Source organism: Sceloporus undulatus, chromosome 3 (assembly GCF_019175285.1).
Source record: "Sceloporus undulatus isolate JIND9_A2432 ecotype Alabama chromosome 3, SceUnd_v1.1, whole genome shotgun sequence".
NCBI lineage: Eukaryota > Metazoa > Chordata > Lepidosauria > Squamata > Phrynosomatidae > Sceloporus > Sceloporus undulatus.
The window spans coordinates 254,659,401-254,674,430 of NC_056524.1; the positions used below are offsets into that span (position 1 = coordinate 254,659,401).

Consider the following 15,030-nt stretch of genomic DNA (forward strand, 5'->3'; position numbering starts at 1 on the left):
CCAAAATCACTTTGAAAATCAAAGTCCATGTGGAACAATGTCGTTTTGACTGCCTTTCAGAAGCTCAGTGTGGATGGAACTAACCAGATGTTCTCTGGTAGGGGGTTTCACAGTTGAGGGGTTGGTATGGGGGGGGATCTATATTGTGTCTATAAATGTTTGCTTCTAAGACATGCAGCAGGGCCGCTGATGAGGATCTCACTTTAGAGGCAGGTTCCTACAAATCAAAACTATCATTGTGATACCTTGGCATTATGTTGTTCAGGGTTTTATAGGTCAAACCCAGTGCCTTCAGTTTGTCTTAGAAACAAATTGGAAGCCATTGCTGTTTGTCAGGATAGTTGCTATATGGCAGGGGTAGGCAACCTTTTTGATCCGGGGGCCGGGTTGCTGTCCCTCAGACAACTGGGGGGCCGAAGCCAAAAAATAAATAATTAAATAATTTTAAAATAAAATAAATAAATAAACCGGGACAAATGTAGGACAAAAATTTCAAATGGAGGACACTTTTAAAAAAATGGAGGACACACTAAAAATTTGCTGATTTTTTTGAAAAATGTTAATATAAATTCATGTTTCGGAGGCTTCTATAGACAATTGCCCCCCTTGCCTGCCGCTTGCCCCCCCCCTTGCCCGCCTCCTCCTGATAGGCCAAAGGCCCCATGCCCTCATGCGAGAGGCCAAAGGCTCCGGTGGCAATCGGCGGCAGGACCGGGCTGGGGCCGGTCCCAAGGCCTTGCCGGGCCGCATCCGGCCCGCGGGCCGCAGGTTGCCTACCCCTGCTATATGGTCTTTAAAGTATATGCCAGACCCCCCCCCCCCCATGACCACTATATTTTGCAGTAGTGTCTAATTCTTTTCCAAGAGCAGTCTTTTGGAGGGAACAGCCCCAACTGAACTGTCCCAGATTATAATGCGAAAACACATATATAATCTTAGAGTGTATTTGGTGTGGAAATCATGCATTCATGCACTTGAGAAACCCACATGGGCCAAATACCTGTGCACAGATGTTTTAAAAGAACTCATTTCTATGGAAGTAAATACAGAAATACAGGACTCTAGTGAATCTGCAAGAGATTTAAAGCCAAAAACAACATTTTCGTGGGGAAATGTGTTATAAATATATCAAGTGTGGGCTAGACAATGTAACTGTTAGGTGGATTAATAATTGGTTGACAAGCCAAACCTGCTCAGCAATGGCACCTCTTCGTCCTGAAGAGAAGTGACCAGTTCGGTGCCACAAGGTTCTGTCCTTGACCTAGTGCTATTCAACATCTTTATCAATTACTTAGATGAAAGAATAGAGGGCATGCTTATCAAATTTGCAGATGACAGCAAACTAGGAGGAGTAGCTAATACCCCAGAGGAGAGGATCAAAATTCAAAATGACCTTAATAGATTAGAAAGGTGGGCCAAAACTAACAAAATGAACTTCAGGGAGAAATATAAGGTACTACACTCAGGCAGAAACAATGAAATGCATAGATATAGGATGGGGGACACCTGGCTTAACAAGACTACATGTGAAAGGGATCTAGGGGTCCTAGTAGACCACAAGTTGAACATGAGTCAACAGTCTGATGCAGCAGCTAAAAAGGCCAATGCAATTCTAGGCTGCATCAGTAGAAGTGTAGTGTGTAGATCAAGAGAAATAATAATGACACTCTATTCTGCTTTGGCCAGGCCTCACCTGGCATACTGTGTCCCAAAGAGGAGAGCTGTTTCTTTATAAAATGTTAAAATCAGAATATGCATGAATGTGTGAATGAAAAATATGCACAGTAAACAGGCAAAATATTTTTATTCATATACGTCAAGTGCACTGGGGGGACATGACATCTGCATATAGTAAACTGGTAAAAGATTTGACAACAACTGCCTTAAGTTATTGTGACTGCATGAGACTATTTCTGTTGAAATAATACACTTTTTTTTGTTGATTACAAAATATGTAGCTTTGATTTTCATTTTCCCCTGTTTCTCAGATAGAAAAAATTAAGATACCTGTGTCTGGGTAGTATAGAGTACAACAGTTTGCATCTGCATCTTTGATATAGGGCATGTTCACAGTTTAGCTTGTATAACTCTAAGGCTTCTGTATTTTTACAATTCATAAATATGCCAGCTAATACAGTTTAATATGCTAACTAATGAATGAAGTATATTATATTACTAAAACTGTAAAATGTTTTTGTGAAAATGTTTGATGTGAAAATAATTATCACATACATTTTAGTTTTTCTTACATTTCCTGTTTTCCCCTTCAAAAAAACTGAAAATGTTTCCATGAAATTTTGCCTCTCTAATTCAGGTGTCTTTTTGAAGAGTAGATGACTAATGTTAACAACAACTGAATCAGTGTCATGGAAAAATTAATTAATTAATTAATTAATTAATTACTGTATTTATACTCCGTTCTTCAGCCTTAAAGGCTCTCAGAGTAGCATACAGGTAGTTATTCATAGTTATAAATGAGAAAATACAGTGACAAAAATGCTCAGGTGCACTTCATGGTGAAAAAAGTGTCTGTTTCAGTATTCTAGACCTTCCAGAATCTAGAAGATTATTGAAGGACTGACACAAGGTTTTAATGTTTGGGCGTGCCTCTAGAGCATAGGTTGTGGAATGGCTTCTGTTAGATTCATGAACATGATGTGCAAATTTATATTGGTTGATGCAAAAAGTGATCTAAGTGGATAAGGTAATCTTTTCATGCTGTATTTCTGAGGTGCTCCATGGAGCTAAACAAACTGTAGTTTTGTTTGTTTAATTAAGGAGGTTGTTGGAATAAAAGAAACTGAATCTAGTTATTATAAACTATAAAAGTCAGTCATACTTTTCTTTTTTATATATAAGAAAATATTCAGGGCGCACCAGATTTATCCATGTTTCAAAAGCATGCCACAAAATAAGTGTTACAAAAATGTTAGTGACCCTCAGAGTTTAGAAGGTGGAAGTAATTTTTTTGTGTTCCTCTAATATTGAAAATAATGTGTATTATTGTCATTTTCTTTACAGGAAGTAGAGATGTTAAGCAGTTCAAAAGCCATGAAGGAGTTAACAGAAGAGCAGCAGAATTTACAGAAAGAACTTGAGTCTTTGCAGACTGAACATGCACAAAGAATGCAGGAATTTTATATTGAGCAAAGAGACTTGGAGAAGAAGTTAGAGCAGGTCATAAAGCAAAAATGCACCTGCGATTCTAACTTGGAAAAGGACAAAGAAGCAGAGTATGCGGCTCAGGTGAACAGAAAGCATTAGTCTTAACTTTCATTGCTAATCACCTATGAATTGTTGCTAAAATAAAGGAAATGGAATATGATATTTTATGCTTGTGAAGTACAGTTGAAATTTGAAACAGGGAGGATGCATGTATTTTAAGCCAGTAATGCTAAGATTTGGAGTCACAGTATTCAGAGAATTCTCTATTGACAGTAGCATAATTGCAAAAATTGGCTTCATATTGGGTTGTATCTGACATCTTGTGAGCATACTTAAACTCATGCAGCAGAACTTTCCCTCTTCAGCACCAACTCATTTGTTCTGGGGGTCCCATAAAACAGTCCTGTGCATCTCAGACATTAATCTTGTGTTCAGTGGGAATGCTCTCAAGAAAATCAGGATAGGATTGCAGCCTTAGAAACCAAATAAATAAATAAAAATGTGATTTTGTACATTAACTGAATCTCTGTTTTCCCTCCTATCAGCCAGGCTAAATATTTTTTTCCATTTATTAGTACCTTATATAACACATTCATTGTGAAAAGTACTTCGCAATCCTTAATTCACTAATCCTTAAGTTACCCCTTAAAGAAGGAGAACTAAGGATGACAATCTTCTGAAAAAATTAGACAAATCCAGGATTTGAATTAAGTGCTTTCCAATCAGACCTTAGTTGTGTCTACTCCACTGTTTATACAAAAATACTTCTATATTTTTAACCTGCAGCATTCTTTTTGACTGTGAAGTCTAGATGAGGAACTACAGCTATTCATACTTCTGGTACATGTCTGTATTGTTCCTTTTTGTGTATATGCCAGTATTTCCTCTTTCATGTACAGCATGTAAAATTAACTTCATGGTTTGACCCATGTATAGTAGGTACATTGGTAAAAAGGAGGTACACTCACAATACACCTTGATAAATAACAAAAATAATAGTAATTGACATTATCATCATGGTTATATTTCATCTTTGTAAACTCCCATATTAATCCCAAGCATATTACTTGGAACTAAGGGAGAGTTTACACAAAAATTTAATCACATTACTCCAGGGGTGGGGAACTGTGGAAGACTAGGGGGCAGCATTAACCATAAAGGAGATCAACCTCTGCCCCTGCAAAAAAAGATATATATATATATATATATATATATATATATATATATATATGAGAAATCTTGTTACATTTATGCTGAACCTCTCCACTAGATAGCTACCTTAGTTAGCTGGTTCCAGAGGAATCTTGATTCACATATTTGTATGTGGTAATTTAACAGCAAGCCATGGGCAATGTATTCTAAAGACAACAAAGATCAAGTCCAGTGGGGATGTGGTATTTGATTTACTGTTGCGATATAAATTGTATTTGATGGAAATGCTCATCATCATCAATCAGTCAATGGTCATGAAGATGAATGCTTACATTTCTAGCCCATTTTTCAGGGTACAAAAGTCATAACATCCTTTAAAATACAAGTAAAAACAGTTAAATACATAAATAATTGAAACAACAAATAGAGCTGCAGCATGTAAAATTTCAATGAAAAACACGTGACACTAAAGTTATCTAAATACAGACTGGAATATAAAAAAAACAGTGAAAACAGAAAGGGAAAGAAAGCTTGTTTTCCGGAAATGTATTCCCCTCTTATGGAGCTGGGTATGTTTAGCCTGGAGAAGAGATGATTAAGGGGTATGATAGCCCTGTTTAAGTATTTGAAGGAGTGTCACATTGAGGTTGGAGCAAGCTTGTTTTCTGCTGCTCCAGAGACTAGAACATGGAACAGTATAGATGAAAGCTCCAGGAACAGAGATTCCACCTCAACACTAGGAGGAACTTTCTGACAGTAAGAGCTGTTCGACAGTGGAACACATTCCCTTGGAGCATTGTGGGGTCTCCTTCCTTGAAGGTCTTTAGATAGAGGCTGGATGGCCATCTGTCGGTGATGCTTTGATTGTGATTTCCTGCACGGCAGGGGGCTGGACTGGATGGCCCTAGTGGTCTCTTCCAGCTCTACAACTCTGTGATTCTATGATAAGGACATTGTCTTCTGTATGCATGTTAACATTTTAGTCTATAGTCGTGGCTTCCAGGACTATAGTTTACCACTGATACATTGGATTTCAGCCAATTTAGCAGCATTAAACACATTCATTGTTTATAGTGGAGTTGGCCTCTCTTTTTGTTTGTTTTTTGTTGTTCATCACCACCATGAATCAACACTAATTTGACTCTGGGACAGATTCCTTTCCATTTACATATTTTCAGTTAGGCAGCGATTGAAGGAAACCCTACAATAGGTTCACCTTGGGGCCAACATAAGTAAAAAATGACCTGGAGGTACACAACAACACCAGTGAATGATCTGGTGTCATACTTCTGTGGAATCATACTGTAACTGGGTGGAAGTTTGTTACTTTATGATTCAAAGTCCCTGCCCTCTCAGATATAGCAAGAGTTGCAGAATGTTTTGGTCCTTTATCGCCTATGATGTAGCAGTTGAAATGGAACAGTTGCTGAGATTGTAGGGGAAAAGTTAACAAATAAGCCCTAAGTTGGAAACTGGAATTGTTGTCTTTATTTGATTCTATTGTATAGGTTATTTTTTTAAAAAGGGTTTCCTTTTAATAATAAGATTTTAATACGTTTTACAGCACAGTGAGAGATTTCAGGAGAGTGCAAATGAAAATGAAATACATTTTGGAGCCTGGTGTCTTAGAAGAACGGTAGATTTGAGAATCAGAGATGCAGAAAGAACATTTGGTCCCAAAGAGGACAAGAATATTTTTGCTCATGCATTGTTTTATTAATACTGAACAGAAAGGAGTTAAGTGTCTAGAATGCATATTTTAAATACCCAGTAATGTTTGAATACTTACTTCTCTGTAGTATATCCTCTCTACCAGAATCTTTGTATTCATGCCAGTTTTCCCTCTCCCTATGTTAGGAACACTAAGAAATGTGACATTTTAGAACAAAATTATTATTGTGAATACCTCACTGATATTGTTCCAGCAACAAATGTTTACAATTTATCGAGATAGATAGATGGATGGTTACATATTGAAGTTTTAATTTTTCTTTTCAAAATTGCAGTTGGCAGAGCTGAGACAGAGGCTGGATCATGCTGAGGCTGATAGGCAAGAACTCCAGGATGAACTGAGACAAGAACGAGAAGCAAGACGAAAGTTAGAGATGATGATCAAGGAGTTAAAACTTCAGATTCAGAAGTCTTCGAAAAATGGCAAAGGGAAATAAAGTGCCAATAAGAATGTATCTGCATTTTTTCAGCAGGGCTAATAAATTACCTGTCAAGGAGAAGTCAAGCCATGGATAAGAAAAGGTATTGGGGACAGTCATGGAGAATTCTTCTTGTGCAAGCAACATCAGTGAAGGAGAGTAATTCAGATCCTAGTCATTTCAATGATGTTTGCACAAGAGACATCCCAGAGAACTGTGTCCAATGTATGTCTGTAATGATACACATTTGTACAACTTCTAGAGTGATAAAATCTGTATTTGTGCTGCTTTTTTAAACTGTTATGAGCAAGATTGAAACTTTATGTTCTAGAGTGCTCCATGTATGTTTATACAAGCTATCCCGAGGGCTCTCTACCTTTTACTGAATGCAACTTTCTTTCATTCAAGATATGCAGAATCTACATACCTTCTTTTGCATGCAAGCATTTACATAAAATAGTCTTGTTATTTCAAAATCTAAAAGAGAAAAACAGATTGTAGAGAATATATTCCCTTTTGTTGTCCTAGTCTGATTACTCCATTTGATAGTTAATGCTGCATCGAAGAAAGACCTGGAAATTATTAAACAGTCAAACGGTCTTTTTTTTTCCTAAATGCAAATTTCCACACAGTTAACATCAGCTTTTAGGTGTCAGTTATTAATTGTTAAATACCAAGTGCCAATTTTTCTGGTACTCCACTGAATGCTGTTATGAAAAGAAGTCTGAGACACTTTTCAAAAGTACTAGTTCACCCCCAGTTACTATTAAGCAGAACATGATGGGAAATTTCTCATACTCATGGAAGTTTGAAAATGTCAGCCTTATTTTGTAGAGTGACTATTTTAACCATCAGGCAAGTAGGTTGTTTCACTAGCAATAAGATTTTCCATGCACAGAATGTCCTGGAGTGCATGAAAGTGGGTGGTCTTGATACTTAAAGAAATGTTGAGGGGGAACAAATGGATTCTGACATTGTGAAAGTGATGCTTATGTTTTTTTATGCCAAGGTAAATACTGCTACCATTTTTTAAAAAAAGCAATTTAGTTATTAAACTGTTATTAATTTTGAAAATGCTAAGGTCTTTATTGGGGCATTAACATTTAATGTGCTTGATATTCTGGTGTTGGCTAACAAGTAGTTCACTGCCAGAGTTTTTACTGATTAAAGGCGAAACAGGTGCAGTATATTTGATAAAAGAATTTATGGTCGAGATCCTATGGTGCATTTAACTTGTGTTGAATGAAATGGAATTGGGACTGTCCTTGTCTATTGTTCCCACTTCAGTGCTATGTGCTGCCCAAAAACTGATCCAGAGTGTTTCCTAGCCCTCAGAAGAAGCTCTTTAGGATTCTTGAGGGGTTTCACATGGTACGCGTGTGTGTGTTGCTTTTGGCAAAGCAGCATCCAGCAAAAGTACATAATTGAATCCTGGCCATTGGGTTTTCTTAAAGTGTTCTTTTACACCAAACATCTGTTGAGAAAACTGCAAAGTTTTAATTATCCAAATCAGTTTCTCTGGGGGGAGGAAAAGCAGAAATGGCAAGAAAATTTCCTTTTCTTATTTTAGTACTGATAGACAACAGTTTACATGCTCAGTATGGCAGTTGAGGGCAGGGTGAAAGCATTACTCTCCAAAGCCAAGTTCACACACACTTTTAAAAGTTTTTTTGCCCCATTGTAGAGGTCAAAGATGAGAGAGATGAGAATTCTGCAACCCGTATGTTGCATGCAGCCCACCAATGTCCTCAGTGCAAAAAAAAAGAAAAAATAGAATTCAGCCCCAAATAGAAAATCGTGCTTCCACCTTTCTTTCTCCACTCCCAAACTGGAAGTGATCATCTGGTCACTTGCAGTCTGAAAAAGGTGCAAATACACCCTACAGACATCTAGAGGGTGATTGAAGATGGCATGGTTGTGGTTCCAGATACTCCATGGCTGCCTACCCAACTGTATGTATTATATGTGACTAATAGCACAAGAAGGTGTGTGAGGAAACACATGGCAGTGCAGGTGGAAACGTGTACATACACAAATAACAAGCACTGCAAATAGTAATATTCTTTTATATGTTCATCTTATGGGCACTTATCCTATGATTTTCATGCTATGGATGCCTGGTGAAGTCTTCTTATATACATTGCTTTGTGTTGTATAAAGACCATTTCATACAACCAAATTTCTGTACTTTTAATTTATTTTCAGTTACATCACTACGGCGCGTTACAGATCGCCAGAAAGCAGCGGTCTGCCACCGCCGCCGGTTGCTGTGTCCGGGAACCACAGCGGCCAAACTGCACGGTTCCCAGGCGCAGCAAAAAAGAAGCGCCAAAATGGCGCTTTTTGCGCCCCTGAAGTGGCGCTAGTCTCGCACTTGTGGCATCACTTCCGCCGCGTGACGTCCAGACGCTATGCGCCCGCGACGTCAAGATGATGGCACCCATGTGGAAGGGCGCCGCCATTTTGTACGTACCCAGTATGTACTAGGGTTAGGGACATCAGGAAGTGACGCCTCTTCCTAACCCCAGTATGTCCTGGGGACATACTATACGCCCGTCCGGAACGGGCCTACATTTCAACTATTTAGTTCTCATATCTGTATATATTAAATAAATTAACAGCACCATAAGTCACAGTGTATTACACACATACAGAGAGAAACTAAAACAACTGAGGTCCAAAACACACTGCACAAATAATCAAGTTTCTGCAGTGTGTTGTGGACCTGAGACATAGCAAAACAAAAGTGTAACTGCAGTTCTAAAATAAGTGTATAGTACAGTTGTCCCTCTGTATCAGTGAGCTAAGCCATCTGCAGATTAGAGCATTTGCTGATAGTCTTGCCACATTGTCAGTAGTGGCACATGCATGCAGTGGCACTAATGTTACATGTCCATTGAGTAATGGGACTTGAGGTCATGCACTTTTTATTATACTTGGAGGGGAGGGAACAGAGTGGAACCCCTACCAATACGGAGGGCCAACTGTATTTGCAGAGTTTCTCTTGTGGAAAATTCTACAGATCAGCCTCCATCATTTCTTGTAGATGAGGGTTTTACATTTTTCTCTATCAAGACCCATAGTACCTTCTCTTGTCAACCTGTGGTATGCATAGGAACAAATGTTCCTTCAAATAGCCTAGGCCCAGGCAGTGTAGGGCTTGCAAGGTCTAAATCAAGAACGTGGATTTTGCTTGGAAATCAATTGGAAGCCAATTAAGCTCTTGCAACAACTATGGTATACACTATGTGTTTGGCCTCAATTAAGCTACCTCATTCTTGAAACAATTGGACATTTTCAAGCCATCTTCAAGGGCAGTCCTATCTGAAGTACATCATGGTAATTGATTCTATACTTTATCAGGGCAGGCAAAGCCTTAGCAAGGACCTTATCCAGAAAGAGGTGCATCTGATGAAACAGGCAAGAGGCACCTTTACCCAGTTGCTGCATGAAAATCCTGCTACGCATGTTGAATCAAAAACATTTTAAAGCTATAACTCCTATGTTCTTGGGAAAGTACAGTATAACGTTTAAGAATAGTAAATGTACAATTACCTGGCTTGATCAGCCTCCCAGCATGAGTAACTGCCATATTATGTGGGCTGAGCTTTCTCCTTTCAACCAGTCTTTGGAGAGGTATTAAACTGTTTGCTAGTGTAAAGGAGAAATAGAGGTCAATGTTAAAATATTGATGGTAAATAGTATGGGGAATAGCATATAAAATCCAGTACTCCACAAAAATAATTCCCAAGTTTATGGTAGAGTTCAAGACCTAGTGAAACCTTTGTCTGATTACTTATCAGTGCATCCATCCTCTTTGTGTTATCATCCCAAAGCTTTTAAAAATATGTTGACATTGCAGACACTCAAGTCTTAGATGGTAGTCATTTACTGAAATGATTTAATTTACACTTCTTAAAATATAGGTCTTTACCTGCTATTAACTTAAATTTCAAATACTGTATGTGCCCAGATTGTGTATGGTTTTTTTCCAATGGGATGAACAAAACAATTTTATATGCTTTCTGAATAATAATTGTAGTATATTTGGCATCTCTGTCTCTTGTTTTAACAACAGTACATACTGTTGAGGAATCAGTTACAATTTATTAAGGAAATTTATTGCTTAAATGTTGGAAAGTACTGTAAAACATTGTTTTGGCATCTTTAAATAGCACAGAACAACACCATTTTGAAATGTTTTCTTTTGCCATTGCAGTATAAGTTACGATTTTGTTCATCGTTACGTCTGAAGTAAATCATCTTTCAGTGCTGGGCATGCAGGTTTCACTGAATGTGCATATGAAAAATGCCTGCTTTTGAAATGTTTCTCTGTTAAAAATGTTTTCCTGTTCAACAATTTACTGTAACTTGGATAAGAAGCACATTGAACATTGTACATGCTTGTTTTACATTGTCAGTTATCTATGGGTGAAAGTATTGCAGCCTCTGATATTGCTATGTTCAAGGTATGACAGACGTTGAGGTGAGTTGATCAGGTGCTGATGGGTCATCTACATGTTCATCCTTGGATTTATGAACAGGGAGGCTATTGTATGGTCTCTGTCAATGGATGGCTGAAGCTTGGAATTACTGGGACATGTTAACAGAAATTATAAACACAGAACTATGTAGTGTGGTGCAAATAGTAGCAACAGTCCAAGAGAATTAGACATGCAAGGCTGTTGAAATCAGTGGGTGTTTATGCACCTCTAATTGTATTTAGTTGTGGATATTGTTTTTATTGGATTTCACAGACAGATGTTAACATTTTATTTTGAGTTTCTGAATCTGAAAGTTTTACCATGTTAGGAAAAGAAATAGTACTTGGCTGAAAATCACTTATATTTAACTGCTCCTCACATATATAGTCTGTTGTTCTAGGAGGCATTCTGTGATGCCTGGCAAGCATTAAAAGTGTCTGTGAGAACAGAAAAAATAATAATTCTGTCTTAAAACCAACCAATGCCAGTACAAAGGGGAGGCATGTCCCAGAACTAGTTGAGCCACCACAGTCATCAAAATTTTCAATTTTAAATGGAAAATCCTTTCTAAATGTCATTGCAACATAATGCTTTCTGCCAAGATTTTCCAGTATTAGAGTTTTTTTGTGGAGTGTGTTTCGGAATCCAATTAGAATTTGTAACTGCCATATTTTCTTTCTTTCTTGGCCTGACATGATAAGGATCAGCATTGGTCCTAACTGTTTCTACAGTCACTGCAAATATTAAATCCAAACCAGAGGCAGTAACTTTGACTAAATTTTAGAAAAATAGATTTGTAATGGAAATGATTTAGTGTGTGAAGGAATGAATGCTACTTTCAGATTTTATATCTTTGAAAATTTCCGGACCACATACCCACTTTTAATTAAAAATCATAATGTAATGGTTACCATTAAACCATTTCAGCCTATCTTACAAAACACTTCCATGTAGATGTTATTATTACATAGAACTGTGCCATAGGTGTCTATTATCACCAATAATAGTTTTCTAGTAAATTGTAAATATTCTATGTTTTGCAGAAGTAGTTTCTTACATTGATCTCTAAATATGATGTATTTTATGGGTGATTTAGTTGCTGCCTATATAGCTTGAATTCAAGACTTTGCCCATTTACAGAGATCTATGACAAATTACCCTGTCCCTTGACTACTCTTTTAGCCTTAGCATGTTCATTCAGTATGTTAATTAGAGAATACTTTTAAAAATGAAAATTATCATCTATGTGTTCACCTTTTACATGCTAGATTTATTTCTCTAATTGTCCTCTCCATTGATGTTTCTTAAAGGTTTTTTTTTTAAAAACTGCAATTGTCTAGCAGAGAGGCTGCCAAGAGCACTTTTTAAAAAGAAAATCTGTCTCTTGACATCCCTGTTTTTAATTATAATTATTATTGAAAAAATTTCACTGGGATGAAATTCAAGAAGAAAGCATCCCTCCCTTTCCCATAGCCTGAGGCCATTGCTGTCTGTCTATCATAATTCAGACTGGTTCAATGTGCCACAAGCACAAACAACTAGAAATATATGCAGAGCAAATAAGACAAGCACACAATCCTATCCCCACTCTCAGTAATATACTCTATATATATATACTCTATATATATATATGTCATTGCAACATAATGCTTTCTGCCAAGATTTTCCAGTATTATATATATATATACAGTATATTACTGAAAATTAAGCATTTCTATAATTGGTAAAGTTTTCTAGCCTGGACATTTTACTAATGGAATACACTAATGAAATTAAGCTTTCTTCTTTGCAAATAGGTAACTATGCTTAACGTTCCACATTTATTATGGCATAAGATTTCATGTACTGCAGTCTTATTTCACCAGATGCTCCTGATGTAGGTTTCAGTATACCAAACCCTGATATGCCACAAGACTGTTCATTAATTCTCTCAGTATTTCTGTTGATTTCCATTTACTGAATACAAGTAAAAGGATAATTACTGAGATCACAAAATGATACCTAGATAGGCTACATCTACCCATTATAATAACTACATATGTGCAGGGGAAGGGAGTCTTACCTTTGCAGTATCCCTAAAGAATTTCTCCTTTAACATTAGATTAAGCAAAATATCAAAGTGTACTTTGGACAAGTTGTACTTTTCTTTTTGTTAGGTCTTATATCACTTAGCTTGAGCATTTGAAAGAAAGATAGTAGTTACGGGGTATATTTTACATTCTTGAATTAATTTTATCATATATTTAATATATTGATAGTTGCAGAATCATTTGTACATAGTCAAGGTATCACAATACAGTCCTTGCAGTAAAGCATACAATGGGAAGTGCTACTGCAAAGCAGTTTGCCTATTCCCTGCTTCTTAGTCCCATGGTCTTGGAGCCACTAGTGACTGTACTGTCTTCAGTTTGAAAGTACAGAACATTCAGTTATAACAGCTATGTGAATGGCTTAGTGCTACAGCTTGGTTATATTTTCATATGATTAAGTAGTGGAATTGAAAATGCTTTCCAAATTTATTCCCTACATTTCTTTTAACCATTAGAAAATCATAAATGTAGATGTTCTCCCACAGAGAAATATAATAAATACATTTTTAAAATAACAACAACCCTGATGCAACAACACACTTTGAAACATGTTAATTTGTGCTTGAAATACTTTAGTTTATGCTGCAGCTGTAAAATATGTGTCCAGGAAGAGGCAGCTTGATCTCTTAACTATACTTTTTACAACGTGTTCATTCATTACATCTGTGGTAATGCAAGGCAGTCCATAATTTTCATACTGGATATATTTTGAATTTTTGGGGGGATGGGTTGCAGATGCCCTCAATTATAAAATTAGAAGTTAAACTTTTTACAGACTGCACAAATGTACTTTTTAGTACATCCAAATTTAGAGGATGGTTTGAATTTTTGTATTTAGTTTGGATTTTACAGTGCTTTGAAATCCTCAGGCACTATGAAATATATTTTCCCCAAATGAGTATCCAGTGAAGTATAGCAATCCATTTTATTACTTCAAATACCTCACTTTTATGAAAAAGGAAGCACAGTTGTAATGTATCTGAACCATTTGATTGAATATATACGGATAATTGCTCTAAATGTTCTGATGCAGCTGTGTTGCCTTCCACAATAAGCAGGCTTTTGACAGAGAACATTCTATTTTGTGTGTATTCATGATACATTTGAAAGTATTTATTGATGCTGACATCTTAACATTTCCACAATCTAGAGGAGCATGTGATCATCTTTTGTGTGCTCAGTGTGAGCCTGCAACATTTTTGTCAAACAGCATTTTCCTCTTGCCATGTAGTTAATCATTCTTGAAGTTTAAAAATCAGCTTGGAATATGGCATGTAGTTTGTGGCTCAAATATACAGTATAAATGTCACACCCAGCTAATCATACACAATTCCATGGACAACTTCAAAAAGTACATTTCTAGATTGTGACCAAAATCTTTAAAGAATAATTTATAAAGTAAAATTTATAAAAACAAAGGTTTTACAATCAAAGCAACAAGCGAGTAGAAAAACAACTTATGCCTAAGACAAACAGTATGGTGAAAACCAAAAGTTTTCTGTTTTTTGCCAATGATGTACAGTTCTACGGTTGGAGTTGCTGTGGTTGCATTACATGACACAAAACTGTCCTCTACCTCATGTGATACAAAAGCAGATATTTTGTATGGTTTTAGTAAAAACAAGATGCATTTATCTGGTCACTTAGTTTACAAATTTTGAATTCTATTTATTGAAACACAACATACTGTGCTCTTAGCTTATACCTCAATTGTATTTTGTGCGGTTTCCCATTTTTCATGCATTGTAAATATCCTGTATAGATTGTGGATCCACATTCAAATAAACAATTCTAATGTCAAGTACTGCACATTTGTGTATTTTGTACATGTATTTTTTTTTACTTGAATGTTTGTTGAAGGCATTTCTCAGTGCAAGTTTTGTGCACTGACAGTGTGCCATTCACTCTAGTAGATGGAATATATCAGCAGTCCTGTAAGGCTGGAAAAAAATCATTAGCTGTAAGAGTTGAAAACAATTTGAGAAAGAC

General features: G+C 36.6%; 1 protein-coding gene across 2 annotated transcripts in view; it reads left to right on the forward strand.

The window, feature by feature from the left end:
• SKIL (SKI like proto-oncogene) overlaps nucleotides 1–8,646 on the forward strand; it is a 34,616-nt gene extending 25,970 nt beyond the window's left edge. For both annotated transcript variants that reach the window (XM_042457802.1, XM_042457801.1), the window contains 2 exons: nucleotides 3,022–3,246; nucleotides 6,324–8,646. In XM_042457802.1, the coding sequence (XP_042313736.1) occupies nucleotides 3,022–3,246; nucleotides 6,324–6,485 (387 nt within the window). In that variant the 3' untranslated portion in view covers nucleotides 6,486–8,646. The remainder of the gene's footprint in view (nucleotides 1–3,021; nucleotides 3,247–6,323) is intronic.
• The last annotated feature ends 6,384 nt before the right edge of the window (nucleotides 8,647–15,030 follow it).